At 35.0% G+C, this 17,157-nt stretch overlaps 1 protein-coding gene across 5 annotated transcripts in view; it reads right to left on the bottom strand.

The window, feature by feature from the left end:
* Positions 1–17,157, bottom strand: part of LOC146531974 (protein dead ringer-like) — a 123,424-nt gene that overhangs the window by 74,127 nt on the left and 32,140 nt on the right. For 4 of the 5 annotated variants that reach the window (XM_085197208.1, XM_085197206.1, XM_085197205.1 and 1 more), the window contains 2 exons: positions 7,803–8,036; positions 7,159–7,422 (listed from right to left, as the gene is read on the bottom strand). In XM_085197208.1, coding sequence (XP_085053334.1) covers positions 7,159–7,422; positions 7,803–8,036 — 498 coding nt within the window. The remainder of the gene's footprint in view (positions 1–7,158; positions 7,423–7,802; positions 8,037–17,157) is intronic. The other variant, XM_085197207.1, reaches the window with a different exon arrangement.

Below are 17,157 nucleotides of genomic sequence, written 5' to 3' on the forward strand. Positions count from 1 at the left end.
TTAATAGGCAAATGAAGGATGTTTGACCAAAAATGTAATAGGTAAAATAATGCTTGTCTGTGTTTATTATAATTATATAGAATTATTACAATATTGAATGAGAATAAACTCCCGTATAGCAGGACAACGAGAGAGATCTCGGTATTGCGACACTCCAATCTCCGCTTTTCATAATTGTTTTAATAGATCGGATAAATGAAAATAATTCCTTTCCTAAACCTTCTAGTCTTAATTATTCTTCTAACCAACAAATATAGTAATCCACTGCACCATATTTATATACCACGTAAAGTTCATTTTATTTTATCATTTTAATTCATTTTAATTAGCTTAAAGAAGAGAAACTAAATGCTAAAACTCTCTAATTACAGATTATTTTGATTTACTTTTTATTCATATAGAAGATGGGAGAACATATTTCTCTTCATATGAAAGCGAACCAGCCCCCCGTCCACTGCATCCAAAAATAGCCAATCAGCTGGGGTGCGTCGGCGTTGCGATAAAACGCGATGCGCCGGCGCAGACGTATGCAAAAACATTTTTTTTTTCCAAATGTTTTGTTAATAAATTATTACTAAGGAATCGGCTTTCATAATAAATATTTTAATTTATAAGTAACTAGTACTTATTATTTTTATTTATATTTTTGAATATGTTATTTTTAATTATCGTTAAATTACCACACTTGGGAGCCTGTGACATTTATACAAATACCTACTAATATACGTTTAAACTACTTTATTATTAATATTTTTAATTAACAAAACATATTTCTAAGAATATTTAAGAATATGTTTTTCCCGTTCATATTCGGTAATCTCACTCTACTTTATTATTACCTAATCTTATAAATTACTAGCGGCCCGCCTGCGGCTTCGCCCGCGTGAACTACGTTCTTATTAATTTCTGTCTCCCTGTGTACCTTCGTCCTATAAATGACGTTCATGCAAAATTTGAGACTCCTAGCATTTAGTAACGAATGACAAAGACAAATGTCATTAGTAACGAACTTTCATACAAACTTTCAACCCCAAAAACAAACCCTTAGAAGTTGAATATTGCAAATTCCCGTCTTAGCGAGCACCTATGTCCTATAAATAACTCTTATGCAAAATTTCAGATTCCTAGCACATGTAATTTCTGAGATTTCGTGATGAGTGAGTGACCTTTCGATTTTATATATATAGATAGATAATCACTGACTCATTCTAAACGTAGTGTTTTATCTGTATCAAATGTTCACAGATAACATAACAATGACATATTTCAACGCAATTAGTTATTCTCATATAAATGATAGGATGAATGGAAGCCAGCCGTGGGGCGGGGGCACAAGCGTTCTACTGTAAATGCGATAGATTATGGGTTCGATTTCCTACTCAATTTAATATTTTAATTTCTCCGCTCTAGCAACTCTAGCTCTAGCAAGTCAAAGCGCGGCGTTCACTTTCGCTACCCAACACGCAATATCTCTAGAATTTGGTGAACGGAACGGAAAGTGGGGAACGGAGTGCCTTAACACTATATTCCTAGGTTCTCGCTGCCAACCCTGCCAAATGCGGGATTCAGCGTGAAGCTAAATTGAAACATCTTAGTGACATTATAACACAAAGTAATAGACCAATATATGTCGCTTAAAAATATCTCTACATATAAAAGAAAACAATAAAATATTTGATAAATACGTTATATATATACCTATAACATGAAGATAAAATAACTTAAAGATATAAAAATGAAAACAAACAATAATGTCGTTACGTAGATACGTATTCAAGTCAACAGTAATTGTAACGATTTATGAACTGACCATTTTTAAGGTTAATTGCGACGACAAATCGGCTATTTAACGATAATGGGCGCATCTAAATATAAAAAGAAAATAGGTATAACGACTTAAACACACCTTAATTAGTATCGGAAGTCTCGAATGTTTTTTAATGTTTAACTAATTTGTTTGTTACTTTCATTGCTGTAAGGAAAATAATAGAATATCTACATAATATGGTTATTTTTTTAACGATTTTGAATAGTAAGTTAAATAAATACTGTGTACAGTAATTTTTATTGCTGGCAACATTACATACATTCCGTACGCTTATTAAAATTAGTTACACTTTTAAATTAACTCAATTGGCTGAAAAGCTGATTACAAAAAAGTATTTGAATTTTTCCTTATTTGTAGGTATAAAAATCGTTTTAACATGTTAATAAGAAAATGCTTATAAATTTGATAAATGATTTGACGAGTAAAGTTTCATAATTAGAAAATTCTAATTGTTTAATGTTATACACACCTTAGTTAAAGAACTACTCGGTCGTTTTCATATTGTTTATGATATAATAGATTTTTTAAATCGTAAAAATTTGCTCTGCAAAATCCTTAAAAACATGTGTTTATACATAAAATCGACTATTTCAAGTACCTTATATAAAACATTCCTATGATAAACGTATCGAAACTATTCAGCCGATAACACGTCTAGACGGAATAAATATCTCAAACACTCGAATACCAGCTCGATGGCTCACTTGGCTGGCTAATCGTCAGAGTTGCCAGTAAACTTCGAAAAAAAAACATTTGTTTTTTCTCGAAACGCACCCATAACCTACTGCCACTTTAAAAGGTTGAAAGCGAATCTAATAGCGCACGTGCATTTAAAACATTTTAAACGAGCTTGTTTCTAGATAAGGTCGCTTTGGGTGCGGTAATCTATCCGATATATTTAAAAACAAACTACTATATCCATCAACTATTCAATTGGAATTTATTTTATTGAAAAATAAAAAGAAGAAAGAAGTCACAACATCAATTTAAATTGGCGCGAAAAAATAATTTGACAGGTGTTGTTTATTCGTTTTATTCTTTCTTTTTTTAAAAAGGTTCAGGCAAGGACACATAATTTTAATACCAAACGGCCCTGGCAGTGTGAACGTTGGAGGTTTTATTAAAAAGCAATGATAAATAAATAAATATATTGCGAAATTATAAGTGATAAATTGTATAAATCAAACGTGTGGTTCATAAACAAGGCGCCCCCCAGCGGGTGTTTCTCGCGTTGTGACAAATGCTCGATCGGCGTGCGCGCACCATAAACTACGTGATGGTATTAAACGTGCATTCATAATATGGTTTATATTGAAAACCATTATTTTTGTTTAAGTATTTTAAAATTAATATACGGAAGTTCAATTATTTAGTTTCTTGACGTTTATAAGGAAATTATAAACAACAAAATTAATCGAATCTAAATTGAATCAGCTTCACGCTGTATCCCGCATGCCAGTTGGGTAAACAGAGGGAACGTTGTGTTATGACATTTTCCACTTTCCGGCGAATTTTCGAGGCATCGAGTGTTGGAACAACGCCGAGTTTTTTGCCTTGGTGCCAGAGCAGAGAGAGTAATTCATTTCTTCGAGTGGAGATTGAACCCACAAGCATTGCATTACTGTCACCCTTGTGACGCTGCGCCACGACGGCTTCAATGAACAACTTATATAATTAAATGTAATCAATAGATTTAGCAACAGTATTTGTAGTTAAAATTATAATTACTTATATTCCAGGTCATATTATTGATAACTGCTAGTGCTAGTAACTTGCCTATTAAGTTAGTTATTTATAAGAAACAAAGGCGGCACAGCAAATCGGGGCCGGCGATTGGTCTATCAAACGCGCCGCGTCCGTAGTGCGTGCTGAATGCGCGTTATCGCGTGACGCCTTCGCGCTTTTGCTCTATCAATAGGATTAAAATATATAATAAACTAGTGGACCTGAACGCGGCTACGCCCGCTTGAATTATACGAATATTTATTTTAAATATATTTATGAAATTATTTTCAGTTTTCAATAGAGAGATGCGTTAAGCAAGCTCATTTTGGGTGACGTTTTCTAACAAACCTTGCAAATCGTTGCTTACCAACGGTCTCATAGCGACGGTTGTTATTAACATGGCGGAATAAATTGCATCTCAAATTAATAAGTATTTTAATATATGGGTATATATCGAAAATATTACAAATATAAGAAAAAAAAGTATCCTATGTTCATCCCGAGAGCCTCAAATATCTCTATATGAGTATTTTATCACAATTAAATTAGCGGTTTGGCCCTGATTGCGTAAAAGACAGACAGACAGAGTTACTTTCTAATTTATAATATAGGTATGGATGTAGATTTTGTATGATGCTTTATTTCTTATTTTTCAGCTTCAGGGTTGGCAGGAGCCCAGTCGTAAGAGACTCTGCTTCCCGCATTCCATTGAATTCTGGAGGCATAACGTTATTTCGAATGGGAATCGGACCTACAACCTGTCGCGTTAAGTCACACGCTAGTGCTCTACGATTGGCTTCATTGACTTTAATATAAATAATGTATTAACAGTCTCGATTGACGTAATAAATATTTATTTTAAAAAGGAAACATTTTTAAATACTGATTTTTTAATACATTTTCTTTCAAGTAAAATTGAACAATTAATTCTTTTAAGGACCAATTAATTAATATATTCAATTGAAAGCATTTATCCACCTTTTCATATAATAATGTTTTAACACATTTCGTATTGTTAAAAATCTTTTGTGCGGCTAAGCATTGTGTGATGTGGTTCATTTAAAAATGTAGGCGAATTAGCGCGTGCTCTTTAATAAGCGATGTGAGGGAAACAAAAGACTCCGCGACCAACACCTTATGGTAAATGGCGATTGTAAAGAAGTTAATATGGGTAAAATAACCCTTTTCATTACATTCAGAGGGCGTTTCAAGGACACCGTGACCATTAAGAATTACTTTAGGCTATTTGACATGCCTTTCAATATATTAAGGCTTAAAGTTTTTTATTAAGCTTCACGCTATATGTGCCCAAAGCAAGCAGGAACCTGGAAATCTAGTTTTAAGGCTCTATTCCCATTAAGACCGTCCCCCCATTTTCCACCAAAATTTAGAGACATGTAGAGTAGTAAAACTCAACGCGAAATGTCTCCAATTGCGAACCTACTGTTCCCATTACGACACTTCGATTCTTCACTTTCCACTAAATTTTGGAGGCATCACGTGTTGAGTGGCGAAACTCAACGCCGCGCTTTATCTCCTTACCAAATCAAAAAAATTCAAATATCAAATATTTCATTTTTCCGAAAGAGAATCTAACCCACAAGTTATCGCATTTACAGTCGCATGCTCCTCATCACGAATGGGCTCAATCTTAAACAAAAAATTTGTATTCGCAATAAAAGAACATAGCCCAATAGTCCAATCCATTTGTTACCACTTTCACCCGTGACCTACCGTCACAACGTTTATAAAGTATCGACATCGACAGTACAAAGGAATCGATTATATTATCTCCTTTGAAGTGAGGTATAGAGCGCGAAGACGAAGATAAAAGCAGTAAACACGTTAATTTTACTGAAAACTGTGCCATATGTGACCACCATGAACGGCGCCACGTTTGACTTACTTTTACTGGTTATGCTGTAAATTCCTCTATTTATTATTAAATAATACATATAATGTTGCTAGATCGATTGTGGGTTCGATTACCATTTGGGGGTTATGTAACATTTTGGTTTCCTTGCTCTGGTGACGAGGCAAAGTTCTGCCACTCAACACGTAATGCCAATATTTGACAGAAAGTGGGTGATGGTTAAGTGTCTTATCAGAACAGTGTCTTAACACGCAAGTTCCCTCTTCCGCAAATAGCGGGATACAGCTTGAAATTAAAAAAAAAAAACAATATTACATAATTCACAGAACACAAATAACGTCTAATTTTCCAGAAAACAATTCCACGTAATTGTTTTCGAAATAATTACGTAATATACAAATTACAGACTATTTATTCCTTCTTTTTAAAATTGAGCATTGCAGAACTGCCTTATAGTGAATGGGAGGCTTTATCCATTATAAAATATTTATTCCTTCTTTTTAAAATGAGCACTGGAGTATTGTCTTATAGTGAATGGGAGACCTTATTCAATATAAAAAAAGTAAATTTAAACACACGTTTTACATATTCTTTCCGTTAATTCTTAACATGTAACAAGATAATGCTGGCGTGATCAATGAGAGCCGATAATTTTATTCTTTCTTTGATAATAAAAGACTTAACAGCTTGTTAGCGATGCCCACATCTCGTGAAAGCTCGTGAAAGCTGGAGAAATAATATTGTAATGGAGAACAATCGACAAAAATATATTGTACAGTGGAAGAGTTCATTAAAGACCGTGCAAAGTGGAGTAGATTCAGTCAGAAGGCAGATCCTGGGATCTGACCTAAAGCTGGAATGAATGCAGCCAGGATGAAGAAGATATCTCAGGGACTATTGGTTTAATTGACTTCAATAGTGATCTCTATAAGTATGCTAAAAAACCTAAATATGCGTAAATAAACACATATTCATCCATATTTCTTTTGTTTATTAAATAAATTTATAATAGAACTGTCCAAGGGGACGAAGACGCGAGCTGGTCGTTAGCTTTGTATAAATGTCAATACAGAAATCGAGTGCATAGACTATTTATCCGGCAACCCGCAATTATAAGGGGTGACAAAAGTATTATTATTCAATCGAAACAAGTTCGACCCCTAGTTAGTGCAAAACCCAGGGTTGACCAACAAAAGAGAACTGGTACGGGGCGATGTAGCGAATAAAGAAATACATTTATTGGTTATGGGTACCTATGCGTAATGTAATGGAAGTTATGAATAACGTATGGAGGGGTTGCGAGGGGGTTCAACAGTTCCAATGCGATTATGTTGTTGTGGGGTAAATATTTACTGGGCTTTATGTGGATTGACAGGTGCCAGTTCGCTTATGAGCGATTTATAAGGAAGTAGTATTGGTAACTAAATTACAGTAAGTTAAGTTAGTTAAGTTATTAAGTAAAAAATAAAAATGAAGTAATAAATTCTATTTATTGTATGTACAATAGAAATAAATATCATGTATAAATCAGTATAGAAAATTCGCCCTTATCGCTTAATGAGCGACTCTTCAAGGCAGCCTTTGGGTAGAGGAGAGAATTAATGAATTTGATATTTAAATAACGAAATAAAAAAAAGGGTAATAATTATTAAGACAAATTAAAATATTATTATTTTTTCAATTGCAACACAAAAACAATATTTTCAAATAAATTAGCAAAAAGTCTACATACCTGACGAACCTGCTTATATTGTTCTTCAAAGCTCCATCCAGCCGCGCTTCCTTCAGAGGACGAAGACGAGGCCGACCCAGCAGGCTGGGCGGGGGGCGGCGGTGCCGGGGCAAGGAACGCAGGGGGGGCGTAGGGGAAGTTCCCTCCTCCGGCTAAGGCGAACACGCTGCTTGGGGTGGACAAGGGTGCCCCTTGCGCCAACGATGCCAAGGACGAAAGGTGAGGGTGTAATGAAGTCTTCAGCGATTCGAAGTCGTCACGCACCTGGAAGTGTTTCTGGTTTTATTCAATGGAAAGTACTGACTTACGATATTTTATGCTGAAAAATAATGTAATTTGAAATTTCTGGACTATTTCAATTTTGTAAGTTACTTATTTGATATACAGGTAAATTTTAGTACAGTGAAAAGGAAAATCATGGCGGAAAGTAGTGTACGGAAGTGTCTTTATGGGAACGAAATTCTTAACGTCCCCAGGTACCCTCTGCCAATGTACTGGATGCAGCGTGAAGAAAAAAGAAATTAAAAATATTGAAAAGGGTCAAAAATGAGCGAATGAGCTTATAACTAAAGTAGGTAACCAAAGACAAAAAGTAAGCAAACTAAAGCTGAATAAGTAATTCCAATAAATATAGCTACTCTCACTTTCAACTCGCGTTCCATCGGCCGCGGCGAGTTCCTCTGATGAGTATGGTTCATCTGGTGGTTATTCATTTGGTGGTTCATGGTGCTATGGTGGTTCATGTTATGATGTGGTGGATGGGGCTGGTGCATCGGCGCCAGAGGCTGCTGATGGTTGGCCGGGGCGTCCCGGCCCACACCCTCGTCTGAACTCTCACACGATTGGTCTCCGGAGGACTCGCCTTCGGACCGCGCTGACTGTAGAAATAAGTTTTTGTTAGATATTGGCTTTACTTTATTATGACAATTGCAATTTTTTTAGGATGTGTTTTTATAGAAATATTTTAAATATAACATCTTGGGATTTAAAGACGCAAACAATTGAGTTAGGGGTTGAAATTTTCAACCCCTAATTCGATAACTGATATTAAAATCACACAGAAATAAATACATTTGCTCTTATTTAAAATGGTCCATAGTTTTATAAGTGTTTCACAATTACATCCAAGCCAAAGAGCCAAGAGGCAGGTGTCGTGTGAACTAGCTGTATGTACTCCAACCAGTAATTACTCATAAATGTCGCGAGGCGTCAGTCATTTATATATAAAAAGAAAAAAAAGAAACCCGAGCCTCATTAAATGTCCCTCTTTCCTGCAAATGTCCTCTTGCGTGTATTTACAATCCAAGTTTTTTAAATTGCAAAATTATAGCGACTCGCGATAAAAATATGACTTCGATATAACAAAGGAAATTTATGTATTTTTTACATGTAAGTATATTTCTTGTTAGGCACTAGGCAGAAGAAAGCTAGTGGTAAGACACTCCGTTTCCACTACCATTCCTCGCCGAATCCTCGAAGCAATGTGTACTTAGTGACGGGACTCAACGCCGCGCTTTGGCCTCGACATCAGGGCGAAGAAATGAAAATATAATAAATATTTCAATTAAGCTGAATTTCTAAATAGATCCCATCTCATATATGAAGCGGTCGTGGTACGGCGACACAGTGCTTGAATGTAATCGCGACGACTATGAGTTCGATTCCCAATTAATAAGTTATTTTTTTATTATCTTATTCTGATAACACTTCCACCAGTCAATTCACAATATCTCGTAAATTTGGGCGGAATGTAGGTTACCAGAGTCTCTTAACACCAAGATCCCTCTGCCTCTTGTTAATTGCGGGATATGGCGTGAAGCTAACATATATGAATATTTAATTAGCTATTTAATTACCCACAAGTAAAAAGATTATCAATTTGTCAATACTGTAAAGTATTTTTAGCAAAATAGAATATTACAATAACTTTAGAATTCGATAGCAAATATCGAAATTACGTGTCCATATTAAATTTCATGTATTCCAGTGAACAGCATTGAGGCCACCAGCCATTAATCGTTAACGTAGTATCACGTACGACGTTATTCTAAATACACCATTTAGATGGATACCTCGATGGACAATGTTTTCCTTTTTCATTCGCGATTATTTCTTAGCTTCTATTAATTAATATTATTTTAATAATAACCATTTGTACATTCAAGCTGTAAGCTAGTGTTAATACACTCCGCTCTCCACCTTCCGACGAATTTTGGAGGCATTACGTGTTGAATAACGGAACGCATCCTCCACACCAGAGATAAGAAATAAAAATCTTAAATATTAATTTCTTTGAGTGAAAATTCTCAAAGTCACATACAGCCTCTATGAAATATATCAATCATTTTAATACATAGATAATAAGCTCGTATATGTAGGTAACCAAGAATAAAAGAAATAATTAATTATACCAATAAAGAAAATTAAGAAAATCCAAAATCAACCATAATTTGTTTCTGCGGTTACACAAAACACTCCGCCCGAGGCACTAAGTCGACAAAATTATTCGCAAATAAACCTATAGGTACCTCGTACGCGATAACGACATCTATAACATATGGCGGGGGACCTGAAGCGTGTCTTAACGACGCCTCAAATTGTCACCGCCGGTTCAAAGTGATCTGAAATATTATTTTATGGTGCTGGAACATTGTAACTAATGAAGTGTCTATTGGGTATGTTTGTTAATATAGCAGGTAATCTGGAAATAGCCGATTTGTTCTTTTGAGGGTATTTGGAAATTTTCTTCAAAATGTGACATAATTTAAAAATGAAACAAATTTGTGTAAACACTAACGATTTATTCTATTATGCAATTTTATATTCTAATATGTAATTCAGGCCAGTCGTGGTGCACGGTACAAGTCCACGGGTTGGTTTCCCGAGGAGATGAAATATTTTAATATCATCGCCCTGGTAAAGAGGCAAAGCGCGGTGTTAAGTTAGGCCACTTAATTAACGCAATGCTTTCAGAGTTCAGAGGAAAGTAAGGAACGGGAATATTTTAACGGGAACGGGTTGTCTTAACAATGGATTTCCAGGTTATCTCTGACACAGCGTCAATTAGAAATAAAAATAGGTATACAAATTATTCTTAAAAATAAATTGAACTTGTGCTTCTAGGAAAAGCGAATCAAAGCCATCCACCACTTCAATAACATGTTTAGTTCCAATACTTGTTTGTAAATACATACTTTTGAAGGAAATACAAATTAACACAAAAATTTGCGGTAAAACTTCCACTACGAACAACCAGTCCTGCACCAAAGTACTTAAAGTACCATAAGAATCAATATAACGAAATTGTAGCGAATAATCAGATACGAAACGAGCGCGGTCGCCGCCAGCCCGCGGCCCCAATTACGACATTAAAATTATTATTTTATTTCCATTTTTATTTATTATTCGCATTATTATATTGTGTGGAGTTATTATCGGTGAAATGTTTCATTCGGATAAACGCTGGCACGAACACGCGAGGTTCCCGCAACGCCTCGTTTAGGGTCCTTTCGTACTTGTTGACGGTTTCCAGATTTTTTTTTATTTAATTTGAAGATAACATTGAGGTCATACTAAGGTAAATATTATTGCTATAAGAATATTGTTGACATCATTTTATATTTACTCATAAGAATTTAATTATTGATAATATAGCAATAATAAATTATTAATAAAACTTTTATGGAATATCTATAAGTAAAATAATTTAATATACTGTTTGATGTCTTAATCGAAATATTATGTAAGTTTTATAATTTTTCCAGATATTTATAATCCTAGCCTATACTGTAAAATAAAGAATTTTGTATGAAAAAAAAAATGTTGAGAACCCTCAAAAATTTTAATTTAGCCAGGATCCTTATAACAATATGATATCATTCAACTTTCTCATGGTTCCCGAATGCTACTGAATTTCATTTTTTTTTACTTTTAAGATGACCGCAATTTGGTTTAAACGTTTTTATCAGTATCAATGGGGCCAGTCGTGGTGCAGGAGCACAAGCGTGTGACTGTAAGCACGAATGGTTGTGGTTTCGATCCCCACTCGAGAAAATGAAATATTTAGTATATATTTTCATTTTCTCCGCCATTCAACACGCAATTCCTCTAGAATTCAGTGGAAAGTGGCGAGCGGTAACACTAACCCCGCTACATGCGGAATAGAGAATTAGGCCAACAATTAAAATTTATATCTATAACTGGGGAACCCTAAGTTCCCTGAAGCTGGTTTATTATCATTTATTTTAGATCAATAAGTGAGTATATAATAAGAATTGGTTATACGACCGTCCGTGCGTATGTAAACATGTAAAATATTATTATATTTATTATTACCGAGTGACGAACTGTAAAAATCAACAGTTGCGAGCACCGATAAGTAGGATAGAGTTAGCACGTACGCTAATGTCAACTCAAATAAAATTACAACCGCGTATCGCTTTGTTGGACGCTCTCGCGTGATTTTATAATAAAGATTTAACTGTAGTTTCATAGAAATGATAATTTATATATAATTTTTAACGTAAATAGTTATTAAATTCTAGGTTCATAACATTTAATGGTACGCAATAAGCAACATACGTATTTTTTTCTATATATCATTGTCTATCTACCCTCTTTAAATACTCTATCCAAACAAAGAACGAAAGTGAAAGAATTCATCGATCGGTACCATTAAAAACGGACTCGCTTACACTTTGAGCACACAAAGGATAGAATTTTCTGAAATTCCCGAACCAATACTAACTGAATATAAATAGAAGGACACACCATTGATTAACGCTTTAAAAATTGTATTAAATACGAACTCTTATTGTGTTATAATTAAGAGCTATGTTTGTTAGACAAATGGAACACTACCAGTGAATAAGATATCTTTAAGGGAAGTGCTTTTATATGAAGAGATTACATAAGGCGCTTCTCGTAGGTCATAAATTTATTTAAGGGCAACGCACATTGAAGCCTAATTCGAGACAGTATTGTTGACATTTGTCGTCTATATACTAAAATAATACTAGAGACTAAACGCGGTTTCGCTCGTTATACTTATAGACTAAGGATAATTTTTTTTTTTTGTAATAAAAAGTATCCTATATCCTTTCTAATACCTATAAGAATATGTGTACAATGTTTCATATATAGTTTCGGCGTGAAGGCGTAACAGACAAACATACATACACTTTAATAACATTAATAGATGATATATAGGTTTTAGTGAAATCGCTTCGCCTTTATACAAAGTATCTAATACTTGTGATAGAAATCGTAATCGTCTCTATTCGAATAGCTTTTATGACTTGTAATCAAATAGAAACTTGTAATGAGAGATGTGGTGTTTGGTGCGGACAGCAAATATACATAATAAAATATTGAACGTGAAGTTGTTAATGTCGATAGAAATATCATTGGGAAAGTGTGATTTTTACTATTTAGATATTATATTATTTTTATTTATTTTAAGTATATATCTAGGTCGTTGTGGCACAGCGGCACAAGGGTGTGACTGTTACGTGGTTGTGAGTTCGATCCCCACTCGGGGAAGTGAAATATTTATTTACGCTTATATTTCCATTTTCTTTGCTCTGGTGTTGAGGCTAAGCGCGGCGTTAAGTTCTGCCACTCAACAGGGAACGGAGTGTCTTAACACTAGGTTCCCTCTGCCTACCCTGCTGTGTGCGGGATACAGCGTGAAGCTGATTTATTTTTATTTTTTATATATCTATTTAGTACAATTTCGAATGAGTATTAAATAACTGAAGTTAAAATTTCATAATAATGAATTGTATTATTCCTTTTAAATATTTCCATAGGCCAGTCGCGGCGTAGAGGCACAAGCGTGTCATTGACTATATATGCGACTGGTTGTGGATTCGATTTCCATTCGAATCCACAATTCGGCGGAAAGTAGGGAGCTCTGCCCTGCTACACAAAAACAAATAAAAAAATTAGGATGTTAATTTTAAATTAACCAAATTACCTATACCTGAATAAAAAATCAAAAGAACAATAATTTAGTCCCTGCAAGCAACTCCATGTAAATAGTTCGCGCATCCTCGCTCCCAGGAACTTTTATTAGCAGCATCCGTCACGACAGGCTTTGTCCACATATTAACAGAGTTAGCACCAGGAACCCTGCTGCCTGCTGTTTACCTAGACCGAACTATGTATTTGCCTAGATATCCACATATCAGTCATTTTACATAGCAATTGCAACATTCATTTACTCAACAGTTGCGGCCGAAGGGAAAATTGTCTTTAAGTTTGCGTAATATACAAAGGAATTGTTTATTGTACGAATACGTATGCATATTTGTTACAAACGTATACATTCTATAGCAACGTCCTAAATAAAGAAAAAACAAATAACTCGAGTATTTTTATATCTTGCGAGATTATTTTATGAATTTTTATTTGAGCGATCATAAAAATGAATAAAACCGAACAAAGAAGCGGACAAAAGGATATCCTAGCAAGAGATTCTCTTCGAGCTAGTCACAATGTTGCGATATTAAAACCCGCAGAGATTAACATTAGCTGGCATAAAATAACCGCCAATAAGACGAAGCACGCATCAAAAGTCGACAAAGCAACAGGTTCTTGGCTCGGCAAACACGCCGTGTTTACATTACGATCCTGTGGCATTTAATAATTCTCGGGAACTAAAAGCCTTTGAACATTTCATCAGATGACCCTCGCTGTTTGCACACACTCCTCGTCGAGATGCTAATGTGGACACAAGGACTTGTATTGCCGATCGGCCTCCGATGCTTTTTATTGTTAGCCATAACTTCAGGTTCTTCTATTTCAATGTTGTCCTTCGATCGATCTCCACTGATATCTTATATCAACATTCCATCCATATATTTTTTTTATAATTTCTTTGTCTAAAATATTCTAAATGAAATCGTTGACGAATAACTCGGTCGTAGAAGTTATATTTGTGTTAGCGAATACTAAAGCTTGTGTAGGAAGCTAGAACTATTCGAAATGAGCCAAGTTGAAGCAAAACAAAAGGTGATAAGGAGAGGTAAACAACCTGACCCATTGACGGGCTGACGCCGCCACCGGCACACATCACAGCGCACGCCGTGGACGCGCCGCTAACTCATGCTTACAGCTGTTTAACGCTTCAAATGCTTCGCTAAAATGTTTTTCAGCGTCAACCGTGGACTATTCAGCTTCATCTAAAGATTGGCAAGGGCCGGAGTAGATTATGTCGTCTATGATTGTAGATTGTTTTAAAGAAAAAATGAGTAATTTCTTTTAGTTTATGATTTTATGAGCCAACTAAAAGCGTTATTATGTGTGAGCAAATTGAACCTGTTACCTAACCTAACCTTATTCTCATATTATTCTCTAAACCGTATTAGAATTAGACCGTTTATTATTCAAAACACCGTAAGCGAGACATAGTGTCGCTTTTTGTGATGATAATTATTTTTAAAAACAAAAACTAGAAAGCGTACCGTCAAAGATCTCTATCTGTTAATTATTGTCACCAAAATGGCGGACACTATTGTGTACGATTCAAAATGGTGGATGGTGTTTTACGTTTGATTGACGCGTGCCAGATACGACGTTAATATACCTTTATACATATTTATTTATGCGTAGAAAGCGCAAATAAAGACCTGTCTTACCAATTACTTACGATCGAGATGAATATGTTTACGGAGACATCGGATGACGCAAGACAAACAACTACGATGACCAATTAATAGAGTACCGGAACATCGTCATCGGTCCGTCCAGATATTAACATAATATTTGACATTGGAAAATATCGAAATCGTTGAGACAATTTCGAAGCGTAGCAACGCGAGGTGTCTAAATATTGACGTTTCTCACGCGTCGCGCTGGCCTGAACGCGGCTCGTGCCTGTACCTCCTTTACTGACTCTATTCCTTCCGCTTTTCACACAAATAGGTAATAATCGATCGTTTTTATTACGTGCTGTGCCGGGGTGACATTTCGAGGAACCTTAAAATGTAACATGTCGTATACGAAGTAAATGCACCTAACGTCCTGCTAAGTGGATTGACAAACTGACATTACTCATATAAAAAATAATATTGAATGTATATTGATATATTGTAAGTGAATCAGCTTCACGCTGTATCCCGCACGCAGCAGGGTACGCAGAGGGAACCTAGTGTTAAGACACTCCGTTCCCCACTTTCTGCCGAATTCTGGAGGCAATGCATGTTGATTGGCAGAATTTGATTTGAGATTGACTCGACACCAGAGCGAAGAAATGGAAATATAAACGTAAATAAATATTTCTCTTCCTCGAGTGGGTATCGAACCCGCAACCGCTGCGCCAAGACGGCCTCATTTTTTTTATTGTAAGTAATCAAAATGACGCATATCTTAAAAATTGTGTAAAACATGAGTTGGTCGTGCAAGGTTTACTTTTGTTTACATTACCATAACCCGTAAACAGCCATCATTGGATATAAAGCCTTTGTGATTCTCGCGTATTTGTAGTGAGTCATTAGGAAGAGTAAAATCGCAAATCTGCGAAACCATTAAGTACTCGACTGCGTTTACTTTTGAGAGACAAGTTTCTAATAATTTTGGGTCAAATTAATATCTCTTCATTAATGAACTGAACTTGTTAATTTATTGTTATATGGCTTGTAGAGAATGGTAGACATACTAAAATTTCTATTAATTACAATTATTAACTTGATAATATGTAAAAAATGTTATTTTAATTTTATAATACAGAAAAGAGGCCTTTTTAAGTATTTAGTGTTCAGGTGTAAACTTTTGAAATAGAAAGAATTCTCCATGTGAAGATTTAACCATCAACCATCACGTCCAGTTAGACATTGCCAAATTAGGGCACGATGAAAAGTTGCAAATTTCTTATTTATTAATAGAGTTGCTAATAATTTAAAAGCTTCTTCACCGTATCTAAAGGAGCAACAGAAACGTTTGCGATTTCTCACGATTCATATTTTACCTAGGGACCATCGAATTCTACTATTTCCTATTGCTATTTCTCAGGAAAAACAAATTTGTAAAGATAACTGGTGTAGTTTTCATTTGTACAAAGTATAGCTATATATGAAGAGAACGGAAGTGGTATTCCTGTATTTGAACAAAAGATGTCATGTTTTGTGGAAAGCAATGATGTGGTTAGAATTCTGACATCATGAGATGGAGATAAGGTAATGGGATTGATGTATCTCAGCATTACTAAATGATAAATGGATTATATCGACGAATGCTACAATGTGAGGTTTAAACTAATCTATACATATAAAATCGAAAGGTCACTCACTCATCACGAAATCTCAGAAACTACATGTGCTAGGAATCTCAAATTTTGCATAGGAGTTACTTATAGGACGTAGGTGCTCGCTAAGACGGGAATTTGCAATATTCGACTCCTAAGGGGTTGTTTTTGGGGTTGAAAGTTCGTTACTACAAATGCTAGGAGTCTCAAATTTTGCATGGACGTCACTCATAGGACGTAGGTACTGCAGACAGAAATTAATAATAACGTAGTTCACGCAGGCGAAGCCGCGGGCGGGTCGCTAGTTTATAATAAAAATAATAATAGTAATATATGCATAATAAAACGTCAACAAGAGTTCAGTTGACTATCAAAAATTAAATACTGACTAAGCAACCTGCTTAGTTTACCTATTTCACTTCAGACAGAAGCCTTATATTATAAAATATTAAATGTAGATGATATTTCTATGGTATAATAAAGTGCTACGTTGAATTGCGAAACCCTTCATGTAACTTTTCATATACAAAGGAAATTATTTAGAAACGTATTAAATTCGAACGTAACTGTAGAGCTTATATGCTCCTCAAGTCCTCGTGTAACCCTAGAGACTATATACTCCTCAACTGAGCTCCTCGAGTCCTCAACGCAATTTTTTGTACCATAAATTGTAGAAAACGTATTTAAAAGGCGTGATTTCCTGTCTCACTAGGTGTATCAAAATTTTATTTTTTCGTAAATCCTTTCTTATTACT

Source organism: Heliconius melpomene, chromosome 14, assembly GCF_056956725.1.
Source record: "Heliconius melpomene rosina isolate 202511_hmr_F chromosome 14, ASM5695672v1, whole genome shotgun sequence".
NCBI classification, from domain to species: Eukaryota; Metazoa; Arthropoda; class Insecta; order Lepidoptera; family Nymphalidae; genus Heliconius; species Heliconius melpomene.